This window comes from Micromys minutus (assembly GCF_963924665.1).
Source record: "Micromys minutus genome assembly, chromosome: 12".
Classification (NCBI taxonomy): Eukaryota; Metazoa; Chordata; class Mammalia; order Rodentia; family Muridae; genus Micromys; species Micromys minutus.
This window is the reverse complement of record NC_137981.1, coordinates 17972912-17995431: the sequence shown is the minus strand read 5'-3', so window position 1 is coordinate 17995431 and position 22520 is coordinate 17972912. Positions and strand designations below refer to the sequence as shown.

General features: G+C 43.3%; 1 protein-coding gene across 1 annotated transcript; it reads right to left on the bottom strand.

The window, feature by feature from the left end:
- Positions 1-1290: 1290 nt before the first annotated feature.
- CCDC198 (coiled-coil domain containing 198) lies at positions 1291-20665 on the bottom strand (the record flags this gene model as incomplete). The annotated part of the gene is made up of 6 exons (XM_080926351.1): positions 1291-1526; positions 8837-8996; positions 10419-10520; positions 11791-11877; positions 19133-19215; positions 20449-20665. 6 exons carry the CDS (start codon positions 20663-20665, stop codon positions 1291-1293), a joined length of 885 nt encoding a protein of 294 aa, XP_080782477.1.
- Positions 20666-22520: the final 1855 nt, after the last annotated feature.

Below are 22520 nucleotides of genomic sequence, written 5' to 3'. Positions count from 1 at the left end.
TTGACTTGTTGTACTGAATTTTTGGAAACTTTGAATTGCGTTAAAGCATTTGTAGATTATGTGAAGAAGTCTGAGTTTTGAACTTTAATTCCACAACGACCTTTCACAGAGGATTTTATTCACCTCTGTGTGAACACTTTCTATATGGGCAACTTACTTACAAAGTAGCCTGAGTGATCTTAGTGTCTCTTGCATCATGGTGATGTTTCTTTAAAAGCTCACTTGTATTTATATAAAATACATTGTCATCTGTTTTTACGGGACTTAATTTGCCTTTAATGATGATAAGTTGATTGAAATAGACTTTTGTGGTGTGACCCAGGCTGGTCATGAATTCATGATTCTTCTGACTCAGCCTCCTTGGTACCAGGATTACAGTCATGTTACTACCATGCTGTTGCTTTCCCTTCTCCTGCTCCTCTTCTTCCTCTTCCTCCTCCATTTACTTCTCCTCCTCCTTCTCCCTTGCCCCTGGCTCCAAGTTTCCTTGTGTAACCCTGGCTGCCCTGGAACTCACTCTGTAGACTGCCTCAAACTCATGGAGACCCGCCTTCCTCTGCCTCCTGACTGCTGGGATTAAAGGCAAGTTTCCCCATTGCCTGCCTGCATGCTTCTGAAGGCAAACCAGTGTCAAGTTTTGAGATTCATGGTGTTGAAAGTCTTCAGGATGGGCATTTTTGGGTACTTTTTCCCTTGTGTGGACTTTTCGTTGGCTAGCATTTGGCCTATGGCTTGCATCAACTGATAGGAAATTATAGAAGTGGTTTGGGGTGGATTCAATTGACTATACACTTGTCATGTTTGTGTCCTCTGGCTTCCTCCAGCTGGGCTATTTGCTGTTAGACCCACTGGACTGGTTTAAAGGAATAATTTACTACCTTGCTGCATAGACTATGTGAAGAGACTCAGAGTATGTAGAAAGTGATCAAATTCCAGTTGTCTTATGCCCTTACCCAGAGTCTACATGACTCCAGTCTTAGCAGCCATATGATGTCCAATTACATAAGCTATGTCAAGAGACCAACAGAACAACCTCACTGAGCCCAGCTGCCAACAGAAAAGTCAGACAATCAAATAACCTTTGTTTCAGAGCTTGAGTTTTAAGGCATAGACGTATAGCATACATGACAAGGCTATTGACCCCACAAGACTCCAGATGACATCCTTTCTGCATACCAAAATAGCTTACATCCCTCAGAGTAGTCCATATGCAAACATGAATGGTTTTATGGAAGAAAACAGAGCCAAGGCATTCCATGCCCTCACTACCTGGGGTAGTGTCTAGCTTTCTTACACGCTGTCGTAAAAGTCATCATAAAGAGGGATCTTCTCTGTCTTGGTCCTCACCAGTGCTTGTGGTCTCCTCTCATCTTTCTGATTCTCACCAGAGTCAGAGCTGGAACTGTCCCAGAAAAGCTGTCCCTGGGCTTCTTGTTCACGAAGCCATGTTTCCATTTTGCCAATTTTCCGGACACAATAGTCATTCTCTGTGTGATAGTCCAAGAATTCTTCATCCTGACGATTTCCTGCAAAAGAGCAAAAGTTTGTATTTTTTAAAAAATTTCTCCTTAAAAATGATTATTTAGAATGGTCATTATAGGATAACTTACTTCAGGTTAATACTGGAAGAAAAATGTTAAAAAAGAAAAACTATAAAACTATTGTCATAGGTGTTAAAATCATTTTTGTCTGATAAAACTTTTATGCAAATGTTTTACCCCCCCCACACCTGACCTGGTAAAACTTCTGTTTACACAAAGGTTCAGCAGTATGCTTGGTCTTACGTGTTCCATCCCTCCCCACTTCCCTTCATTTCCTTTCTACATTTTCTTTCTAGCTAGTTTCAAAAGAATATGAGGTTGGACCCCAGCCAGTGCAGAAAAGACACAGTGACCACCTGTGTTAATAAAAACTGTGAGCACTGCCTGTTGCCATTTGTCTGCTAGCCCAGTTTGGATTCTAGCATGACCTTTTTACAAAAATGAATTGCTTTTTGACGTTTGCTTTGTTTTTTTTTTTTTTTTTGTGCAACATTGAGATTATTCATTGTTTTTTTTAAAAAACACACAGACTGTTATCTCTGTAAATATTAATTTTTAGCTGTTTTAAAAATTTTCTTTAATGATTTAAAAGTAACAAGACTAGTGAATCAAACCTAGATCTCCAACATTATCTAAACATTAGGGGACAGGGTATAGCTTGGTTGATAAAGTGCTTGACTAGCATGCACAACACAGACTGTATATAAAAAATGGGATGCTGGCAAATGCCTGTGTTCCTAAAACCCAGGAGGTGGAGGCAGGAGGTCCAGGAGTTCAAGGTCATCCATTGAAGCATGCTGAGTTAAAGGCCAGTCTAAGATACATGTGTTCTGTCTCAAACTGGACTGGACCAGACCGGACCAGACCAAACCAAACCAAACCAAAACCAAACCCAAATAAACCCAGAGAAACAAACACACAGTTTCATATTTTTGTCACTAAAAGAACCAAAAAAAAAAAAAAAAAAAAAAAAAAAAAGAACAAACCAGTGAATAATCAGAGAAATTTTGGACATTACCGAGAACAGAAATTTTCTAGAAAGTCTATAACTGGATGTAGAGCTTTGAAGTGGGAAGAAAATATCCATTGTGGTTCTAATGCACTATCAGTGGTAGCTTAAGTCCCACAGCATTCTTGGTGCCAAGACCAGTGAAGTCTCAAGTTGTCTGTGGTGCAGATGTGTGTGTTCAGTTTCGTCCTTCTCACTAGTGATGGACTGTAGACATGGTTCCCGAAAGTGCAGTCTCGCCTTCTCACTAACAAGGTTCCATGTACACAGTCCTGGACACAAAGCAGCGAAGCCTGAGGACATCTGAGCTCGTTGTCACAACATCCTTATGAGATGTTTGATGGTGTACAGTTCATTGATTTAAAAACGGTAAAAACAAATCATGACCTTTAGAAATCCATGTGGACTTGGGATATGCAGAGTAGAAGCCAGTGTATAAAACTCCAGGATTCACCTTCCTCCTGCCTCCAGGGGAAGGCGACGTATTCTGATGTGTATTGAGGGAATAAGGGGTGATTTAGATGGCACAGGAAACAGAAAACATGAGAAATGCTTGGGCATTATATATTTTATAATAGGTGTTTTAGAAAAATCTATCACACACATACACACATGCACTTCACATATGTTCAAAGACAAAGATACACATCTATTTATAAACTAGAGATCCTGTATAGGGGATGGAGAAGATTAGAATTGTGAAGGTGACATTGAAATGATAAATTAGGGTAACATTTCTCTGAACGATAAGATGTTTCAGTATAAGACATTGTGAGGGTTAATGTTGGCTGCCATCTTGACAGAATCCCTAGGTATCGATGAGGCCAGCCTCACCTCTGAGCATGCAGAGGAGGGTTTCTCTGGACTAAGTTAACTGAGGTAGGAAGACCCACCCTGAATGTAGGACCCCATAAGCTGGGGTCTTGGACCAAATAAAAGAGAGTGAGCTGAGAACATGCATTTATTTGTCCTCTGCTTCTCGACTGTGCATGAGATATAGGCAGCTGTCTTCTACCCCTGATGCCATAGTTTCCCCCACGGGACTCCATTAACTGAAACCAAGCCAGAATAAGTCCTCCCTTCCTTAAGTTGCTTCAATGAGACAAGAAACTGATATAGATATGAATTCCATTTCCCTTATATTTTATCCACATTCCGGTTTGTCTGAACCTGACAGTTTGTATGCACTGGGGGTTGGAGAATATGCACGGGGCAGGTGGCAGCCAGAGGTTCAGGACAATGGCTCTCTACCTTAATTGTTGAGACAGAGACACTCACTGAACCCAGAGCTCACTGACTAGGCTAGCTTAATTGGCAGCAAGCCTCAAGGGACCTCCCGCCCATGTCTGTTTCTCTAGCATTGGGGTTACAAATACATACTGCCACGACCTGGCATTTTACATGGATACTGAAGATCCAAACTCAGGTCCTCAAGCTCGTGGGACAGATTTCCTCAGTGGAGCAATACATGAGATTAACTTTTGCACGAATCCTACATGAGTGATTCTATTTATCTTCATTTTACACATGTAAAGATAGGGTCACCAAAGCAAAACAATAAATGCACTTAGATGTTCTTTTAAAAAATAAAGCAATGCAGAAAAACCATCGAAAGGTGCTGTACCTAAGACTCTGCTCTAGGAAGAGAAAGATGTGCCTACTCCCAGAGAGGCTGTACTGTTGGATCTCAGTCAAAGACTTTGATTCCAATATCTGAGGTTTTCCTCTAACTGTATCCATGTCATCTCTCTGGAAAGCGCATGGTCACACGAACATGGTAAAATTCACAGAACTGTACATCAGAAAGCGTGAAGCTCACTTCATGCCGTACATAACTACACATTTTATATGAATATGTATAATTTATCATGTGAATAAATAAAAACAATTTAAAGGTGGTTTTGTTTTAAAGAAGCAAGCAGAAAACAAAGCCCAGTTTCTGTCTCACAAGAGGCTAAAATTCCCATCTTATCTTCTGGAGGGGAACAAGAAATGGTAGATATACCATTAAACCAGTGAAGGCTGGAACAGAGGATTCTGCACTGCCAGACCCCAAGGCCCAGGACTGCCCGAGCTTGGCTATGCTCCACTCCCAGGAGAAAGCAAAGTAAACCATTTTTAGAAGAAAGGGAAAGCAGTCAGAGAGGTTCCGTGTAGGAGGGAGCCTTTGCTAGAGCCACTATCTGGCTGTGACCTTGTGTGTGGACTGGTCCTTTCTGGATCTGGTCTCCTCTTCTGTGAAACACAGGTGGTAATAATCCTGACCTCTGTGCTTCTCAGAGGAAGAACTCAATACTGTGATAAAAATCACTTTCTCAATGCTAGCTCGGTCCTATTATCCCAGTATCTTGCAAGTGTCTGTCTATAGGGCTTATGTATCAGGAATGGGAGTAACGAGAATGGGAAACTTTATTGACTCCCAGTCTCCCCGTCTTCGAAGAGACGTGTAGTGATACTTCACTTCTTGTGTCAACTCATTTTCATTGTCAGCTTGACTGGGTTGGGAATCATCCGGTCTGGGTGGATTTGTAAGAGTGCTTCCAGACTTTTAACGGAGGAGGGAAGACATACCTAAGCATGGATGGCACTGTACCATAAGCTTGGGTTCCGCCCAGGGTAGAAAAGACAGGAGAAAGCAAGCTGGAGGGCTAGCATCCATCTCTGCTTCCTGGCTGCAGATACAATGTGACCAGCCTCTCTGGACAGTCACAATCGACTGTATCCTGGAACCAGCAAGCTTTTCCGTCTACAAAACGCTTGTCAGCAGTTTCATCACAGCAACCAGAAAAGTAAGTAATAGATTTCCCTGTCCAGCGCCTTTCAGCACGCAACGATGTTGCTACAGATATTTCCCTCCATGAGACCCTAATTAATTGTGATTTAATTTAAATGAGAACAATTAGAAGTTCTTTTTGCTTTTTAAAAGATATTTATTTGTCTGTCTATCTATCTATCTATCATCTATCAATCATCTATCATCTATCTATCTGTCTATCTATCTATCATCTATCTATCTATCTATCATCTATCTATCTATCTATCATCTATCTATCTATCTATCTATCTATCTATCATCTATCTATCATCTATCTATCTATCTATCTATCTATCTATCTATCTATCTATCTATCTATCATCTATCTATCTACCTATCGATCTATCTATCATCCATCTATCCCTGCATGTAGGGCTGCCTGACAGAAGAGGGCATCAGATCTCATTAAGTATGGTTGTGAGCCATCATGTGGTTTCTGGGAACCAAACTCTAGGCGTTTGGAAGAGCAGCCAATGCTCTTAACTGCTGAGCCATTTCTCCAGCTTCTAGATTTTTTTGACCTCATGCTAGCAAGTTATTGTTTCTAGAAGCATTTTGTCAGGCACATTCACGCACACACCCAGTCGTTGAAAAGAAAAAAAAATATCCTGTAGACTTTGAGGGTGGATTGCACTTTCTGAGAAGAAGTCTATCTGAGGTCAGCTGATCTCCACAGTCACTTGGAGAACTAGAAGGCAGGGTTCTTCCACTACCTGTATCTAGAGATGCCGGTCCAGGATGAGGATGGGAGCTGGGAAAGTCCCCACTCCCCAGGGGATTCTGCTGCAGACTCAGTCTCCATTTGTTGAGACAGATGTACAGTAGCTGACTGCAGTTGGGCTTCCCTTTCTGCTCCTTCCCTAGAAAGGTCCTAGATAGGGACATATGAAGGCCAGCATCTGTGAGTTTCTTCAGCTTCCGTCTAACTTGAAAATGTGGCCTTCTCTTCAAAGATGGCTAAGGGCTCACAGCTTACTTCCCAAGTAAGTATGAATGTCCTTCATACTTCCCAAGGCTGTGAATGCTTAAGATCCAAGGGAGGTTGTGGTAGCAGGTAGGTAAATGCGACCTTGAATTCTGGTTGTGTTACTCAATGGGCGAGTGTTGACTCTCACCTTCTAGTTGTGTGAGAATTAGAGGAGAGAATGTGTGTCGAGCCCAGATAACAGGACCGGCTGGTTGCTCTGCTTTTGAGATAGGGTGTCTCTGTGGACTTCAGCTTGGAACCCGAACTCACTACGCAGTCCAAGGGACTTATGGTGGCCAAGGACTGGGGTTGTAGGTTTAGTTTAGAGAGAGAACAGTCAACAAATCACAACTGGACAGAGTGAAGCCTCTTTTAAAAAAGCCTCAGGAAAGCAATGGAAAACCCTTCTCTGTAGTCCCTCCCGAGTCCCTCCGAGCCTGGCACATTTTTCTTGGCCCCTGCCAATATAAGTGTATTTAGGCTTGCTCTCTGGAGATGGCCCACACTGCTTAACTTTAGCTGATTTAGACAGTATTGTTTTTTTTCAGTTGCAAAAGTTCTTTATTCTACAACAGAGCCCCATCTAGGTCTGAAACTGGGGTATAGGTAAAGTGAATGCCCTGAGGTGATTTTTTTGCCTTTTGTTTAATTAATCTACTGATTAAGAATCTTACTCTTTGGAGCGGGGACAGCTTCGCCTTCAGCAGGTGATTTCTGCATCTTAGAGCTCATTTGGCATTTCTGTAGTTCCATTGTGGTCAGCCCTACGGATGTGGGCTTTGTCTCCAGTATGGCAACCTCTGTGTGCGAACAATGCAGGATACAGGTGGCTTCCACTGGGGAAACACACACTGGGAAAACTTCAGGGCACTCTGATTGACGGGCAGCCTGGCAGACAGGTTATGGAGGAGAATGGCTGTCGGAGAGCCCAGAACAATGCAAGGCTGGAGTGTGGAGTTGACCATGGGGACCATAGGAGATATAATCAGAAGGCAGGCAGCAGCCAGATCCTGGAAGGTTTGAGGTCCCCCACTAAGGAGTTGAAATTTTATCTTCAGGTTCCTAGAGATCTAACTGCATTAAGAAAAAAATAGACTTTATATATGTGAGTACACTGTCCCTGTCTTCAGACACACCAAAAGAGGGCATCAGCTCCCATTGCAAATGGTTGTGAGCCACCATGTGGTTGCTGGAAATTGAACTCAGGACCTCTGGAAGAGTAACTGCTGAGCCATCTTTCCAGCCCCTGACTGCTTTAAAAAATATTTTCATTTATGAGTATGTATTTCTGCAATTGTATGGAATATGTGGGCAGGTTCTGGAGGAGGCTGGGGGAGGGCATCAGGTTCCCAGGAAGTGGAGTTACTGGCAGTTTTGAGCCACCCTACATGAGGTCCAGGAAGCAAACTTGGATCCTCTGGAAGAAAGGCAAGCACTCTGGGCCATTCAGCCAGCTCTCCAGCCCTGGTGATTGCTTTCTAAGCAGGGGAGTGGTCAGATCTGCTGTTTATGAGGTTATTCTGTGTTGACAGAGTGCTTCTAGAACTTCAGAATGTGAGGCTGGGGATGTAGCTCTGGCCTAAGTGACATGGGTCGTGAGGGCCTCCCCAATACAGACGGTGGCTGCCGCAGGAGCTGGGTGGAGAAGGCAGTGGTGTGAGATTGACGGCTGACATTTTTGGGGACCCCAGAAGGCTGAAGTGCTTGGCCGAGGGTGCCTTGAGGGATCGGGGTCTGATGAATAGATGTCCTGTGAGTACAGACAACTTCACGTTTCAGTAAGAGCCTCCCTGTCTCTGATGCTAACATGATTCTATGAGCCAGTTGAGGAGTGCCTGGAAAATACTTAGCACCGACAAGGAGAAAGAAGCCTCTATGGAGAGCTTAAGCTTTTATCATTTCCTCCCAGAAATGCAAAATACAAAAATACAATACAGCACGCCACTCACTCTGAGATATCACACGGCCCCTCAGCGACAGCGATCTGCTGCCCCCTTCGTCTTCTTCCCCGGCCCATCACGGATGGTTATTAGATAAAGTTTAAAACATGCTCGAATCTCCATGTGCGTAAAACATGGAGGTGGTGGTGGGGGCTGGACCTTAGTTTGACCCTGCCTCAGAACAAAACTAGAGAGTCAGTGATGTAGTTAGGCTGGCAGACAATTTGCCTGCCACGTAGAAAGCACTAGGTTCAATACCCAGCATGGCATAGAAAAGCCAGGGGGAGCACTACAATACAGTGCTGGGGCGGTGGAGGCCGGAGGATCAGAAGTTTAAGGTCGTCTTTGACGACATAGTGTAGGCAACATGAAAATCTGTCTTAAAACAATGGAATCCCCCAAACAAAACAAAACAAGAAAAAAAAAAACCATAAAATGTTTTACTAAAGGGATGGCTCACCTGGCTGTCGGTTTACCCTGTCGTCAGGCCGTGTGCTGAGAATGTGGCTCACCTGGCTGTCGGTTTACCCTGTCATCAGGCCGTGTGCTGAGAATGTGGCTCACCTGGCTGTCGGTTCACCCTGTCGTCAGGCCGTGTGCTGAGAATATCATTGCTGTTGCTCCTTGACTTGCTCTGGGTGATTTTATTGCCATTATGGCCCTTCTGCTTTTGCATGTCAAGCATCGCTTTACGCAGAAGACTCTTCCTCAACTCCATTTGGGCCTGAAATGATCGGCTAGAAGTAGTTAATGCCCCTCCCAAACAGTCTTCCCCAGAACAGATTAGCATCCCAGCAACACCAGAAGCGGACAGTCCGCAGACCTGGACACCCCTGAACACAGTGGAGTGAGCGTCTTCCTATCACGTGGTGTGGGAACCTTAATTTCAGGCTTGTTAGGAGAGAGATGAGCACGCTCCCTGTCCAGAGAGGCATGGCCAATGAGGGAGCCTGTCGGCTTCTGTGTGTAGGTGAGGTGTTTGGGATACAGAATAAGAACCACAGGATGCTTAGAGAGGGGGACAGGGTGGGACAGTGGCAGAGTTTTACTGGAGAAAGGGTTCCAGGGTGTCTTCCTTAATTCACAGGATGGAAGCACATCCCACCCCAATCCTTATGCTAATTTGTAGGTGGGCCTTTAAGAGATGGCTCACCTTGAGGACAGAATAAAACTATTGTCACAGGAGGAGGCTGGTTCTCCCTGGAAAGAGTTATAAAGGCTGCTTGATCGCTCTTGCTCCCGACCTCTCACTCTCAAGAACACTGTCACCTTCTGTGTCCCCTGCTTGTGCCGTGCTGTGCCGTCTCTTATCAACTGCCAGCAGGTCAGTCTTGGACTTCTCTGCCTCCAGCACGCTGAGCAGTGTCTTCATTGTCTCTGTTCACTAACACAGTCTGCTATTCTCTTATAGCATCAGAGAAGGAAACAGAGTTTCACTCCATAGTGCAGGCTGTCCCGAAACTTTCTATGTAACCCAGGCTGGTCCTGAGCAAACCTCGCAAACATGGGGTACAAGTATGCCCGGCACCCAGTGTTTCTTTATAGAAAATTCTGTGGCAAGGATTCCAGGAAGAGGCCTGTATAGCAGAATAAAGACTGACTTCTTTTCCCTCTCTAAGTAAACCAAGGAAAGAGTATTATCAATCTATTTTACTTTCTGGCTGCAACCAGAGGGTCAAAGGGCAGCTTGTTTTTAAAAAGACACAAGTGAGGCTTTGTGACGCATATCTTTAATCCCAACAGTGAGGGGGCAGGAGGCCATCTTGGCCTACAGAGCCGGTTCCATAATGAGACCCTATGTCAAAACCAAAACAAAGAGACAAGTAGAAGGGACACTCAAGGGACCAGTGAGACGGCTCAGTGACTAAGAGGGCTTGCTGCCAAGTCTGACAGTCTGAGTTAGATACCCAGAATCCATATGATGGAAGAAAATAAAACCCACTACAAAAAGTTGGCCTCTGGCCCCCAAGCATATGTAGCACATGTGTGTGCCCTCGGCCCCCACAAAATAAGGAAATAAATGTTAAAAATTATCAAAAGGGACCAAGGCAGTGGCAGCTTCTCCTCCAGTGCCGCGTACAGACTGGCCTTGGCAAAACAGTGCCGATGCCTCCATATTTGGAAAATGCGACCCGCTTCTCATTACCTCTTGTCTTTTATGGTTCATCTCTAGCATTTTCATCTTATGTAAATACTGTCTTTTCCCGGAAGCGTACGCAGGTCGTTGAGTTTTCTTCTCATTTTCCTGCTGTGAAAGATGACATGTTTATTAGTTTGGGGTCCTTGTCGCTGACCTACACGATCCACAGACTTCAGTCCTTCTTGGAGCAGGAGATCTTAATCCATTGTAATCCATAGCAATCCCCTGTCATGATAAAGCTATGCTGGGGCGTGTCCCTGACAAGTCCTTTGTGTGGCTGTCTGTGGATGAAGCGGCGGCTGCTGTGTATCTCAGTGTTTTGAAGGTTCTCACAGACTGTTGAAAGCCTGGAGTGCAAGGTTTTGACAATTTCATTTTGACAATCTCACTTCAATAATGCATCATTTCCCCCACTGACAGATGCTTTTTAATCTCTCTTAGAAAAGTGTCCGGGTTTGGTGAGACCTTCCTTTCTCTCCCTGTGCCTTCTACCATTGACTTGTGGGCTGTGCCGTGAGGCTCACCCCAGTGGGACTTACTTCTCGACAGTATGCTTTCATATTCCCATCCGAGCACAGGGAACACTGCAGTTAAGGGAGGCTTTGGGATGACAAGTCTCTTCCTAAGATTGTCACGAAGTTCAGTGGCATAGGTGGCTATTGAGGGCAAGCCTCGGTGAATGTATTTTGCTTTGTCACCTGCTGTTGCCCAGAGGTGAAGGACAGAGCTGGTGACAACCCTTTGTGCTGCCCTGTGGGTAATGTGTTGGGTGGTGCAGAAACTTAGGGTGTGGTCACTGCCGCACCCTAAGCATGAACCTGAGGACCTGGGTGTCTCTTACCACACCTCAGCAGTGTCTGGCTGGCCCTGACTGAGTCAGGACAGGGTTTGAAAAGGACCCCCTACAAACAGCTTTCATTTTACTCATTGAGGGAAAGCTAACCCAAGACCTTCCCTGGGATTTTTTGATGAAGGTTGGTGGTACAGAAGTCAGGAAAACTTTCTGGATAAACTCTTCCCTGGAGTCTGAGAGGGTGTTTTAAACCCAGGAGGAGTAAAGGGAAGAGGTGTTGTCTCCCCCCTAGCCCCCCCCAGCACAGATGAAAACTTCCAGAACCACCAGTTTCCATGTTAGAGTCCCTTTTCATCTACACGGCTCTGTTTCCATCACAAAGCAAACAGAGGCCGGCCTCACCCGAGAGTGAACACTTGCCAGTTGGAAGCAGGCGTGGGCAAGCGCTGGCACTTCAAACGCTCTACTCACCAAGGACTGAATGGTCTGCTTGGCTTTGAACTTCTTTGTGAAGGGGAACCTTGAAAAGAGCAAACCCCCCAATTCTCACCCACTTCCCCCAAATCTGTCACTGCCCCAGCTCACCTTTGCACTGGGCTCTGCTTGGGCTTCTCGCTGGCACAGAGGCCTTTCAGAGGTAATTGCTTGTGGAAGGCCAATGGGTTCAAGCTTCTAGAAGTCCAATATTTAGAGTATTCAGCATCCCTCATGCCACGAGACGCAAAAGCAGATGCACTGAACTACCTGAGCACTGTGTAGAAGTGGTACTTACTCCTGGGCATACACAGGGAGGGTCATAACCACAGTGTCACCGCTGCCATCTGTGAGAAAGGCTTTCTGACCTACAGGGTTCTTTATTGTTCTGTCTCATTGCCTTCAGTGAGTTATTAATCAGAATCTTGGGCAGGGAGTTGAGCACTTGCCCCTTTGTACTGAGGGACTGTGTTCAAAGTTACCAAATAGCTGGGGTCTTAGACTAGTAGAGATGAAAGAGACTGGAGACACACCTGATTTTCCCATAACCACTCAGTGCTGTCTCAGTCCTTAGGAAGGTCTCTGGGGACCCTCCTTCAGTAATCATGGGTGACAAGGCGCATTTAAGAGAAAACTACAAAGTGCTAACAAATGTTAGGGTCATTTTTTTTTTTTTTCTAATGGGGAGTAGGCTTTATGGAAGACATTTATTGGAACTTAAAAGGCTCACTGAAACTGAGCTTTTTATATCCATGGGTCTGTCTAAGTTGCCTCTGGCCCCGTGTGTGTGTGTGTGTGTGTGTGTGTGTGTGTGTGTGTGTGTGTGAGTGTGTGTGCTTGCATGCACGCGCACATGCATATACAAATACACCCATCGATGTGTGTACCTGTAGAGACCAAGGGTTGATGTCGGGCGTTGTTCTATAGCTCTCAACCTTAGTTTTGTTTTTGAGGCAGGGTCTCTCTCACTGAGCTTAAAACTGTTTCCACTAGATGGCTGGCCAGGGCTCCCCTGGGATCCATCTGTCTCCGTCTGTCTTTACGCAAAGCTCTTCCAATCCCAGTCGGCTGGTTTTACAGAACTGAATTCGTTCAGACCTGGTTTTTTAGTTATTTCTGGGGCTGGTTACCCAAAGTCTGGTCCTCGTCCTTTCACAGCAAGCATACCACCCATTGAACCATTGCCCCAGCCCACTGCCCAGCCTTCCTTCACCACAGAAGAACTCCAGCTTTACAAAGTTGAGTGTGGGAGACAAAGCTTGTCTCCTCACACAGACATGCAAAGGGTATCTGCAGAGTTTATTCACTCATGGAGAGACAGAGCTGAACTCTTTGCATTCAGGAAGTCTCTATCTGAAGCAAGAACTGTCTGTTTGCCTTAGTCTCACCAGAGAAGCATTCTCAGCCACCTCAGTCATAAACCCTGATGACTCTGAGACACAATTCCCATGAGGTCTGACCTTGTAATGTAACCCAGCAAAGGAGCAGTGAGAGGTGACCAAGAGAAGCTTGTTTGTTCCTCGAACTCTTAGCATTTCAGGGCATAAAGATGCTAGTTCAGGGTGGAGCAGTTGACTGTGTCAGAATACTGGAGGGAGAGATCAAGAGGGAGGGCACCCTCCAGACGGCTGTGGGAAGAAGAGTCTGTGATAGCCAGGAGCTTTGCTAACGGGAGAAGAGAAAGGCTTGTGTCTCCTCTGCACGGGCAAGTCTTAAGGATGTGTGTATTCCTGATGCTGAATGACTGTGTCACCATCATTCTCTACTGTGTTCCCGAGGAAATGGACCACCATACGCCATCCTCTGGGGGACCTCGTGTACAAATTATAAAGGTCCCATTTTAGGAAGGCTAATGATTTGTCCAGGTTTGCCCAACTGAAAAGTGGCATCACCAGGACTCAAGCTCAGATGTGAACCCAGACTCCAGTCATGTTCTTGAACTCATTACTTGCCTCCCGGAAGCTTGATCCTCAGAATGCTCTTGCATTTCCCAACAAAAGCCTGAGGCACCTCACTGAGGCTGGGAGTAGATAGTTTTCAGTACTTCCCCAGAGATGCTGGCGATTTCTTTAAAGGTTGGAGTGTGGAGTGATCCTACATTACCACTAGTGACCGGAGGAACCACATCTAAATAGACTATAGATGATCGGTGTACATGCTGTGGACACTGAGTCCGTCTGGGCCAGGCTTCTGGTTTGGTAGTATGATTGTCTGAGCCATGACAGGCCCCTCTCCTTCGTCGTCCCCAGCCTTCTGTTTAGGCTCAATTATTTTGACCAAGGTCAAACAGTGGAGCCCAAAGAACCACACATTTTCTTTGCCAAGCCACTAGATGGCAGCAAGCGGCAGTGCAAGCAGGCTTTCACCTGCCTAGAACTCGGTCTGGGAGTAAGACAGAGAAAACACTTGAAAACTGGCTTCGTGTAAATATGCCAGTCCAGTGACAGTGCTTCAGAATCCTGGTTTCACACACACGTCCCTTCCCCTACAGAGGAAGGACGTTGCTTTTCTTCATCCCTTGCTGGAGAAAAACACCGGCAGGAGTTGTTTAGGGAAATGGTAGGGTGGTACTTTTTCATTTTTTAATATTAGGAAATACATTTGCCTAAAAATTTCTGAGTTACTTGGTTCTTCAACACATGACCAATATCATCAGCTTGAATATGTTCTAGGACTTTGGGTCTGGAAGATAAATCAACCACACACCACCAGCCTCTGCCCTTGGTAAAAACCATTGACTGAGGAGAGGCCATTTTTATTTATTAGAAAGACAAGGAACATGGGCCAGAGCAACTTCAAGAAATTGTAACATTTGTCTGGCACATTGACTTAACATGTCTTTTAAGACTCTGGGAAGTAGGGAAAGTGACCCTATGTCAGCTTTATGTAGATAATCATGGAGGCAACTTAAGGCCCAAGAAGAATTTCTCATTAAGTCTTTGAGATGCGGTTCTTTGCTCTTAGGAGCTACCCATGAAAACCAAGCAAAAAAGTTGACATGCCATGGTTTGGCTTCAGCACAAGATATTTCCCTAGATCAGAAAACAAGACAGAAATGCAAAAAAATATTTGTGAGAAGCCAATCTACAAGACACTTAGGCCAGGTGATGGCTGAGAGTTATTTATATTCAATAAAGGAGATCGGAAAATACGCCAATGGCTCACAATGTGAAATCAAGGCTGAGTTCTCCATTATGTGGTCCATTATGAAAGAGCTGCAGCGCTGAGGTGGAACTGAGTAGCAAAGCGTGGAAGAGGCCATGGGTTCATTGCCCAGTACTGACTGAAAAGTGAAATAAGTGTATCTGGGGATGAGCAGATGGCTCAGCAGATGAAATGCTCACCACGAAAGTGTGAAACCTACTACTTGGGAGTTAGAAACGGGATGCCAGGGACAAATGGGCTAAACTCTGAATTAGTGAACAAGAAGAGACTTTGTGTCAATAAATAAAGTAGAGGGTGATTAAAGAAGGTATCTGACATCCACTTCTAGCCAACACACACACACACACACACACACACACACACACACACACCATAAACACATACTTCAACCTGAAAGGTGGAAGGCTCATTTCACAGGACTCAGCAAAAGGTTAAATATAAAGAAGATAAAACTCTGTAGCAGTAGATTAAAAAGCTTTGGTAAGTGGGTAATTTCCGAGAAACACTCAGAAAGAATAAGATACTCAAACCGATGAAGCCAGTAGGAAAAAGTATCATTTTCCTTAAAAGTCCAAGAGTCTTAAAAATGGTTTTTACTAAATGTTAGGGGACTAGAGCGATTCTGTGTTATAATAAATGGTTTGGAAAAGAAGGGTGTAAAAATCTAATTTTTACAAGACAAATTCAACCTTGATGGCAAAACTGATATAAAACTCTGTTGGAAAAGTGCAGTTCCACATCCCTAATTAAAGCAGATCCACTGAGTCTTAGGAAATTCAGTTCAGCAATGTCTCTTTATACTTATCCCATGACCAAGACAGGTTTATGCCAGAAGTGCAAGCTTGGCTCGCCATTATAAACTCTACATTGCATTAACTAGAGAAAAGAGAACCCATGGAATTGTTTATTGTTTGGATGGGTAGGCGTAACTCTGTGTATGGGTGTATGTGATTGTTTCAAAAACGAATAAATTGAACACTCAGCAGTAAGCTTGAAGGGGATGCCTGAACTTGAACTGCATGGTACCAAGTGGCTTTCCTTGGTCTCTCCAGATGTAGCCAATGAGGAGATGACGATGAGGTTCAGTGGCTTCTGGCTCATCACAAGGGAGAATGGGGTGAGCATGTCTCTCAGTGGAAGGTCACTCTTACCTTCAACGCCGCTTCCTCTACCTGACTCGTTCTTTCAGATTCCAGAAATCTCTCCCCTTGCCTTGGCCTAGAGCTCAGCCACCTCTAATGCTTTCTGCACTGTCTTTGACTGTTTTTCTTAGCCAGACTACTGTGAAAGAAGGGGTACAAGGGAAAATTCCCTGAATTACTGTAATTTCAGTGTGCCCCTCGTTCCCTTTGGGGACTTTGGTGCCAGCGTGTATCAAAATCCTCCTGTGTATATTATATATGTTCAGTATCCTCTACTTGAATTTCTTGGAACCAGTAGTGTGTCAATTTTGCTTTTCAAATATTTGCATGTATATAATGAGACATGTTGGGAATGGTACCCAAGTCTAAACAGTTTGTTTCATGTGTTTGCTAGGCACAGTAGCTGAAGGCAATTTTATACAGTATTTTCATTGTTTCTGCTTTTTGGCTGCAAAGCATTACTAGAGATTAGGGTTGGAAATTTTCTCTTGTGGCAACGTCAGTGGTCAGATAAAACTGGATTTTGGAGCGCTTTGAATTTCACATGTTAGGATTAGGGAATCTCAGGTACAGTATCAATAGTTTAGTGTGTGGGGGTGGGGGAGGGAAGATGTGAGAGAGAAGATCTGAGGAAATCAGGACTGCTGGCATGGGGGTTGCAACGGTTAATAGGTTGTTCAGGGTAAGCCTTATAGAGATTCTGAAATTTGAAAAATAAAAAACCTCTGGAAATCAAAGAATTATCTAGCTAGACTACCTGAGTCAAACAAGGGTGGGGGGGTGAGAAAGTTAGTGGGAGGGCATTCCTGTTAGGCTGCATGATCAGAGGAGAAGATGGGCAGGCCAGAGGGGGCGCTGCTGATCCATTCTTCCACATGGGGTTGGGGGACACCAGTGATTAAGAGCTCCCAAGCAGAGAGGCTTAGCTCTCACCTCCAGAAAGAAGTGCTCCTTAAGGAGTAGAGATGTTCCGGAAGTGGAGATTGCCAAATACCCAACTCAAATTATTTAGGATGCAATTAGGTTTGGTTTAATAATTAAAAATACTTTTAGAATTTTCTTTGGCAGAGATCAGGCTATTAATTAGCATGTCATGGGAACCCAGCATTTATTATTCTCTCAAAAACCCATTTGTGGTGAAAAATGTGCTGAGCCTCATTTGTGAAGATAATTATAGATGATATCTTTAGGAGTGTCTGCCAATTGCCTAGCGATTTCCCTTTTATCTGCGAGCTGACTCCAGAACCTACAGGGTGTCTCCTCTGCCCACGTCTCTATAGCGCAAGCATGTCTTCCGCTCCCAGTTCATTGGATCAAAGCTAGACTCACCAGTAAAGCTGAGCCAATAAGATATCTCCTTCACAGGAATTAGAAATACCAGCCACGGTCAGGCAACTCTGCCCATTTGATTAGATATATAAAATTCATGTTTAGGGTGGTCCTGAGGTGCAGAAGATGCTGATCTTTGGGGCGGGGGGTAATAGCAGGTATATGTATAGTACAGAACTCAGGCGAGCCAAATAGAATTTTGCTCTCAGAATTTTGCTAATATCTTCCAACTCTTGGGTTCAACAAAACATGCCTATATCCTTATAACTAAGCACATTGATATATATCTTTGTACACTTGGCATGTTTTTTCCCCCAAAGATGAGCTTCCTTTCACTACTGAAGTTTTATGTGGCACATATTGTCAGTGGCCGAAGATGTAACATTGAGTAAGAAAGCATAGTCTTTGTGCTCAGATAATGTGTCTTGATTCTTTACTTTTAAGGTGGATTGCTAGTTTGTGGGGTACAGTGTCAGACTCTGAAATGTCCATGTCTTCTTGAATTTGGGGAATCAAAAACTTAACCTTAGCTTATTTAGAATTGGAAAACATTAAAATTATTCTGTGGTTTAGAGAGTACCACATGAAAATATTTCTCTGGTTGTAGCAATTTCTTCTGTTCGAAGTAGCCAGTGTCAGGGATTCATAGGGACTATGCATTAAATACTCCCTTGAACATATTTAGTTTAAGAATAAAGCCAGCTTTAGGTTTCTCAGCTAAGCAAGAAATACACTCATATTTTTAATTAGACATTAATTCATTACATTTACCATTTACTTTTCTTGAACTAAGCATGATCTTTGCATTTTCTAAAATTTCTGGAAGAAATGCTCTTTTGGAACTAAAGGTAATATCACTTCGTAGGAAGTTTGAGCTTTCAAAGAAGACAAGCACATAAGAACTGACCAAGAGGACAGTCCTCAACAAAGAGCTCCATTATCCCCTGGAACCAGTCTGAGCATCTGGCTGCATGCGGAGTAGTCAGGGCTTGGCTGTTTCCTTTGCTCTGCTCACAGAGGGTCCCATGGCTTCTGCTACCTGACAGTCATCTCCAAGAACCCACTCTGATCTCTTTCTCTTCTTAGGATGAGATGTCCTATTGGAATTTATACCCCTCTATAAAGAAACTATGACATTTTAAATCAAGGTGAATGCATTAAATTTTTTTTTTTTGTTCTTATGTCTCTTATTCCCCATCCACTCTCTTTTAGACAGTCAAGGCTGGCCTTGAACTCAGAGATCTGCTTGCACCTGCCTCCAAAGGCTAGGATTAAAGTGAATGCACCATCATCTCTGGCTCCATTGTCCTCCAACTTCAACAAGTGCTTATAACACCTAGGATGATTAAAGGATGGGACTAAGGGAAGATGGAGACCACTTACGCTGAAGGTTAGAAGTACCAGAGGCCTGGCTAATACCTCAAGTGTCTTTTGACATGTTATTTCATTCTCTGAACCATATGTAAAAAACAAAGATGCTATTTTCTTTTGTACACTGGGCTAGAGGACTACATGAATGATGTAGATCAAGTTGCCTATGTGGTGCTTGCATTGAATAGTAGTAGTTGTCAATTTAATTACTCAACCAACCAAGAGCTAGATTCAGGTCCTAATATCTAGCCTATTTCCTTCTTAACATCCTTTTTTTAGGTGGGGATTATGAGTCTCAGAAGTAACATCACTGCTAAAGAAAATTCTAATACTAAGGCCTTTGCAACTGCATCTTATTAACAAGGTTCTTTTATGATTATGGATGAAAAGGGGTGTAAGTATGAAAACAAAGACATTCCTTAAGAAGACTTTTAAATTCGTCTTACTTGAATTCTTCGGGGTGGATGCCTTTTGATAATACTTGTTTCTTCATGTTTCAGTGGGATGTCAAGATATATCGCCCTGGGCACTTGAAAGATTGGGGGGGCAATAATAAATCATTAAAGTCAGTTTATTGTCAAGTTAGGCAATCATTGTTCAGTAGTCACTATCTATACAGTTGGCATCTTTCAGTTAAACACGCCTAACTCACTGGTTGAATGCAGAGAGGAGAAATACAGAGCAGGGTCCCTACATGAATGCAAGTGAAATGATTTAGTCTGATTTATTCTTTCCATATCGTCCCTGGCTGATGAAAATGCAAAAGTAACTATGTACTGATCATAGGCGTTACTCAAACACAGAATGTAGCCTGAAAAATAGCTGGAAAGTAGAAACTTACTGATTAGTCTAATGACATGTCCCTCTGTACTGGAAATGAGACCCAGGGTCTCACATGTACTAGGCAAGTGCTCTGTTTCTGAGCTCTGTCTCCAGCTCACTAGTCCAACACCACGAAATCTCCCCCAAATAAAGGGAAGGAGGGTCCATTTGTGTTATTGATGCAGAAGAAGAGAAAATATGACACAAATATATGGAATATGTACCAGATAACACATGTTAACATGATGTTTTTATGGCAAGTTAGCTTATCTTTTTAAATTATCTTTATGGTCACCGGGAAACATTTTACGTGACATAAAAAATTATCTAAGGACAACTTGCAGCCATCTTAGGCCCAGAGCTTCTCCGTGATTGTGAGAAAAAGTTTCTTAATTCTGTGATGACCATGAAGAACATGGGATTAAGGAAGGGTGACTTACTCACTGTCTTTCATGTAATAAGTTGATTTCAAAATTCACATCGGAGAGGTCTACTGCTAAAGAGCTACTCTCAAAACTACAAAGTCTGATGCATTAACTCCCCCTGGAGACAATGACTTAAATTTAGAACTCAACTAGAGCACTACTGTCACCATTTAGCACATCTCTGGCTTTGTAATTTCTGTGGTCTTTGCAGCTGTCAGTATCCTTTGTGACTGCATAAGGAGATGGACATAGGCTTTGAAATCACAACAGTTTCAGGTGAGAGCAGATGGGATTCTCTTCTTATATAGAAGGGTGAAAAGTACTTTATCCAGAATTGATACAAGCATTCAAATGTAACAGAAGACATTCATCTGACAAGCACTCAGTCCTCAATGAAAAAATACTTTTACATGTCAGTAATCTAGATTTCCAGAGATCATGGAGACAGTCATGTAAATGTACCACAGCCCTCCCAAACCCCAGACTTGCAAAACTTATGTTTGGCTTTGCCATACCTGCAGGGAGCCGTCCATACAAGGTTTCTCGAAGAGGTGGCAGCTGTCCTTCCAGAGTTCGATTTTGGTCCTGCAGTCTTGTGAATGAGCTCTTTTCTTCCAGGTTCCGATTCAATGCAAAGAACACAGGGCCAGTTGAGGGTGTCTCTGCTTCTTGGCTTTGTAAAGGTGTGACTTTGATCACCCGAGGGTGAGCCTTGGAGTGGCCCAGGCCCATGTTCCTTGAAGATATTGAGAAGTAAACCATGATGGGGAGGGCTTGAGGGACTTTACAGAGCTCGGGTTAAGTATTTTCAGGAGTTTACATTGGCTTACCAAAGCAGGTGTTCCCTTCATGACATCTTCCCTGTTCTGTACCCCCGGCACTAACTTCTCTGGTCACTTCCTGGGAGGTTGGTTTCCATGGAGATGTCCCTTCCACTTCTACTTTGCCATTCCAGAACTAAAGAATGCAGTTAAACATTGACTGGGTTATTCTATACCCTGGAAAACTCAGTTACATGGAGAGAAGCTTCTATTGATCATTAAACCATTAACTAACCCCAGGCCATTAGCAGACATGCAGAGCCGGGTTTCAGAGGTCTTAGAGGCACCATTTCATAGTAAACATGTTAGGAAGCACTCACAATTCAGGAGAGCTAAGTTGTTAGAAATGAGAGGACAGATGCTAATGAGTTAGGAATTTGCTGAACTTTAATTTTAATTAGAGAATATGTCTTTCAGTTAGGAAAGGAAGCAGGGAGCTGGATAATGTTTCATTTGATTTTTCTGTCAATGACCTGATATACCTTTGAGGGTAACGAGTACATTGCAGGAGAAAGAGAAGACAATAAGGATGTTTTCCTCACCTCCCTACTAGGAAGGAAGGAACAAATTTCTTAAATAAGTGGTCCAAATAAAAACTGTTTTCCAATACAGAGTATTAATTATGCTTTTTATTAAGGTAGAAAAGAAAATGAAGAAAAAGGTGCCAATGTCTTGGTGGGTTTTGAGTAATGGCATTATGGGTAATTTTTATTTCAGCCTCTTACTCAGACTTGGACTCACATCCAAGTTTGAATTTTTATGACCACAGACTATAGGTGCATTTGGCATACCTCCACAGGAAAATTAAAAATACTTTCCATGTTGTGAAATCTATTTGCTAAAGGGTTATCATGGTGATTAGGAAGAGTCTTGATAGTCAATAGAAAAAATTTAGCTTTAATTTTTTTTTGCATTATTATTATTATTTAGATTTGAGAGGCTGTATCAGTGAAGAATAGGAATCTTATTTGAGAGAGCTGGTCAGTTGTAGAAATGCTGAAAGAGACAAAGGCGCTGTGTCCAGGCCTTGTGACTATTATTGATCGTTTAATGTCCTGATCTGCAATGCTGAGTTACTGATTCTGCTTCATGACAATTGAATCCACTAGTTTCGCCTGTAGCCCGTAGAATAACACCTGGCGTCAGCCTGGATTCTCTCCTTTCTGGGCCAGTGTTGTCCTGAAGTGCAGAATAGTCCTTATAGATTTGCATTCTTCTGCATGCTGACTATGAGTTGAATAAGCACCATTTGTTGAAGATGCTGTCCTTTTTTCAGTGAATGTTTTTAGCTACTTTGTCAAAGATCATAGGTGACCATAGGTGTGTGGGTTCATTCTGAGTCTTCAGTTCTGTTCTACTGATATACCTGCCTTTCTCTATATCAATGCCATGCTGTTTTTATCATGATTGCTCCATAATATAGCTTGAGGTCAGGGATGGTGATTCTCCCAGAAGTTCTTTTATTGTTGAGAATAATTTTCACTATCGTGTTTTTTTTTCTTGTTATTCCAAATGATTTTGCAAATTACTCTTTGTAACCCCATGAACAATTGAGTTGGAATTTTGATGGGGATTGTATTAAATTTGTAAATTTCTTCCAGCAAAATGGCCATTTTTACTATGTTGATCCTTCCAATTCATGAGCCTGGGAAAATTTTCCATGTTCTCAAATCTTCTTCAGTTTCCTTCCTCAGAGACTTGAAATTCTTGTCATATAGCTCTTGTACTTGCTTGGTTAGTGTAACACCAAGGTATTTTTATATTAT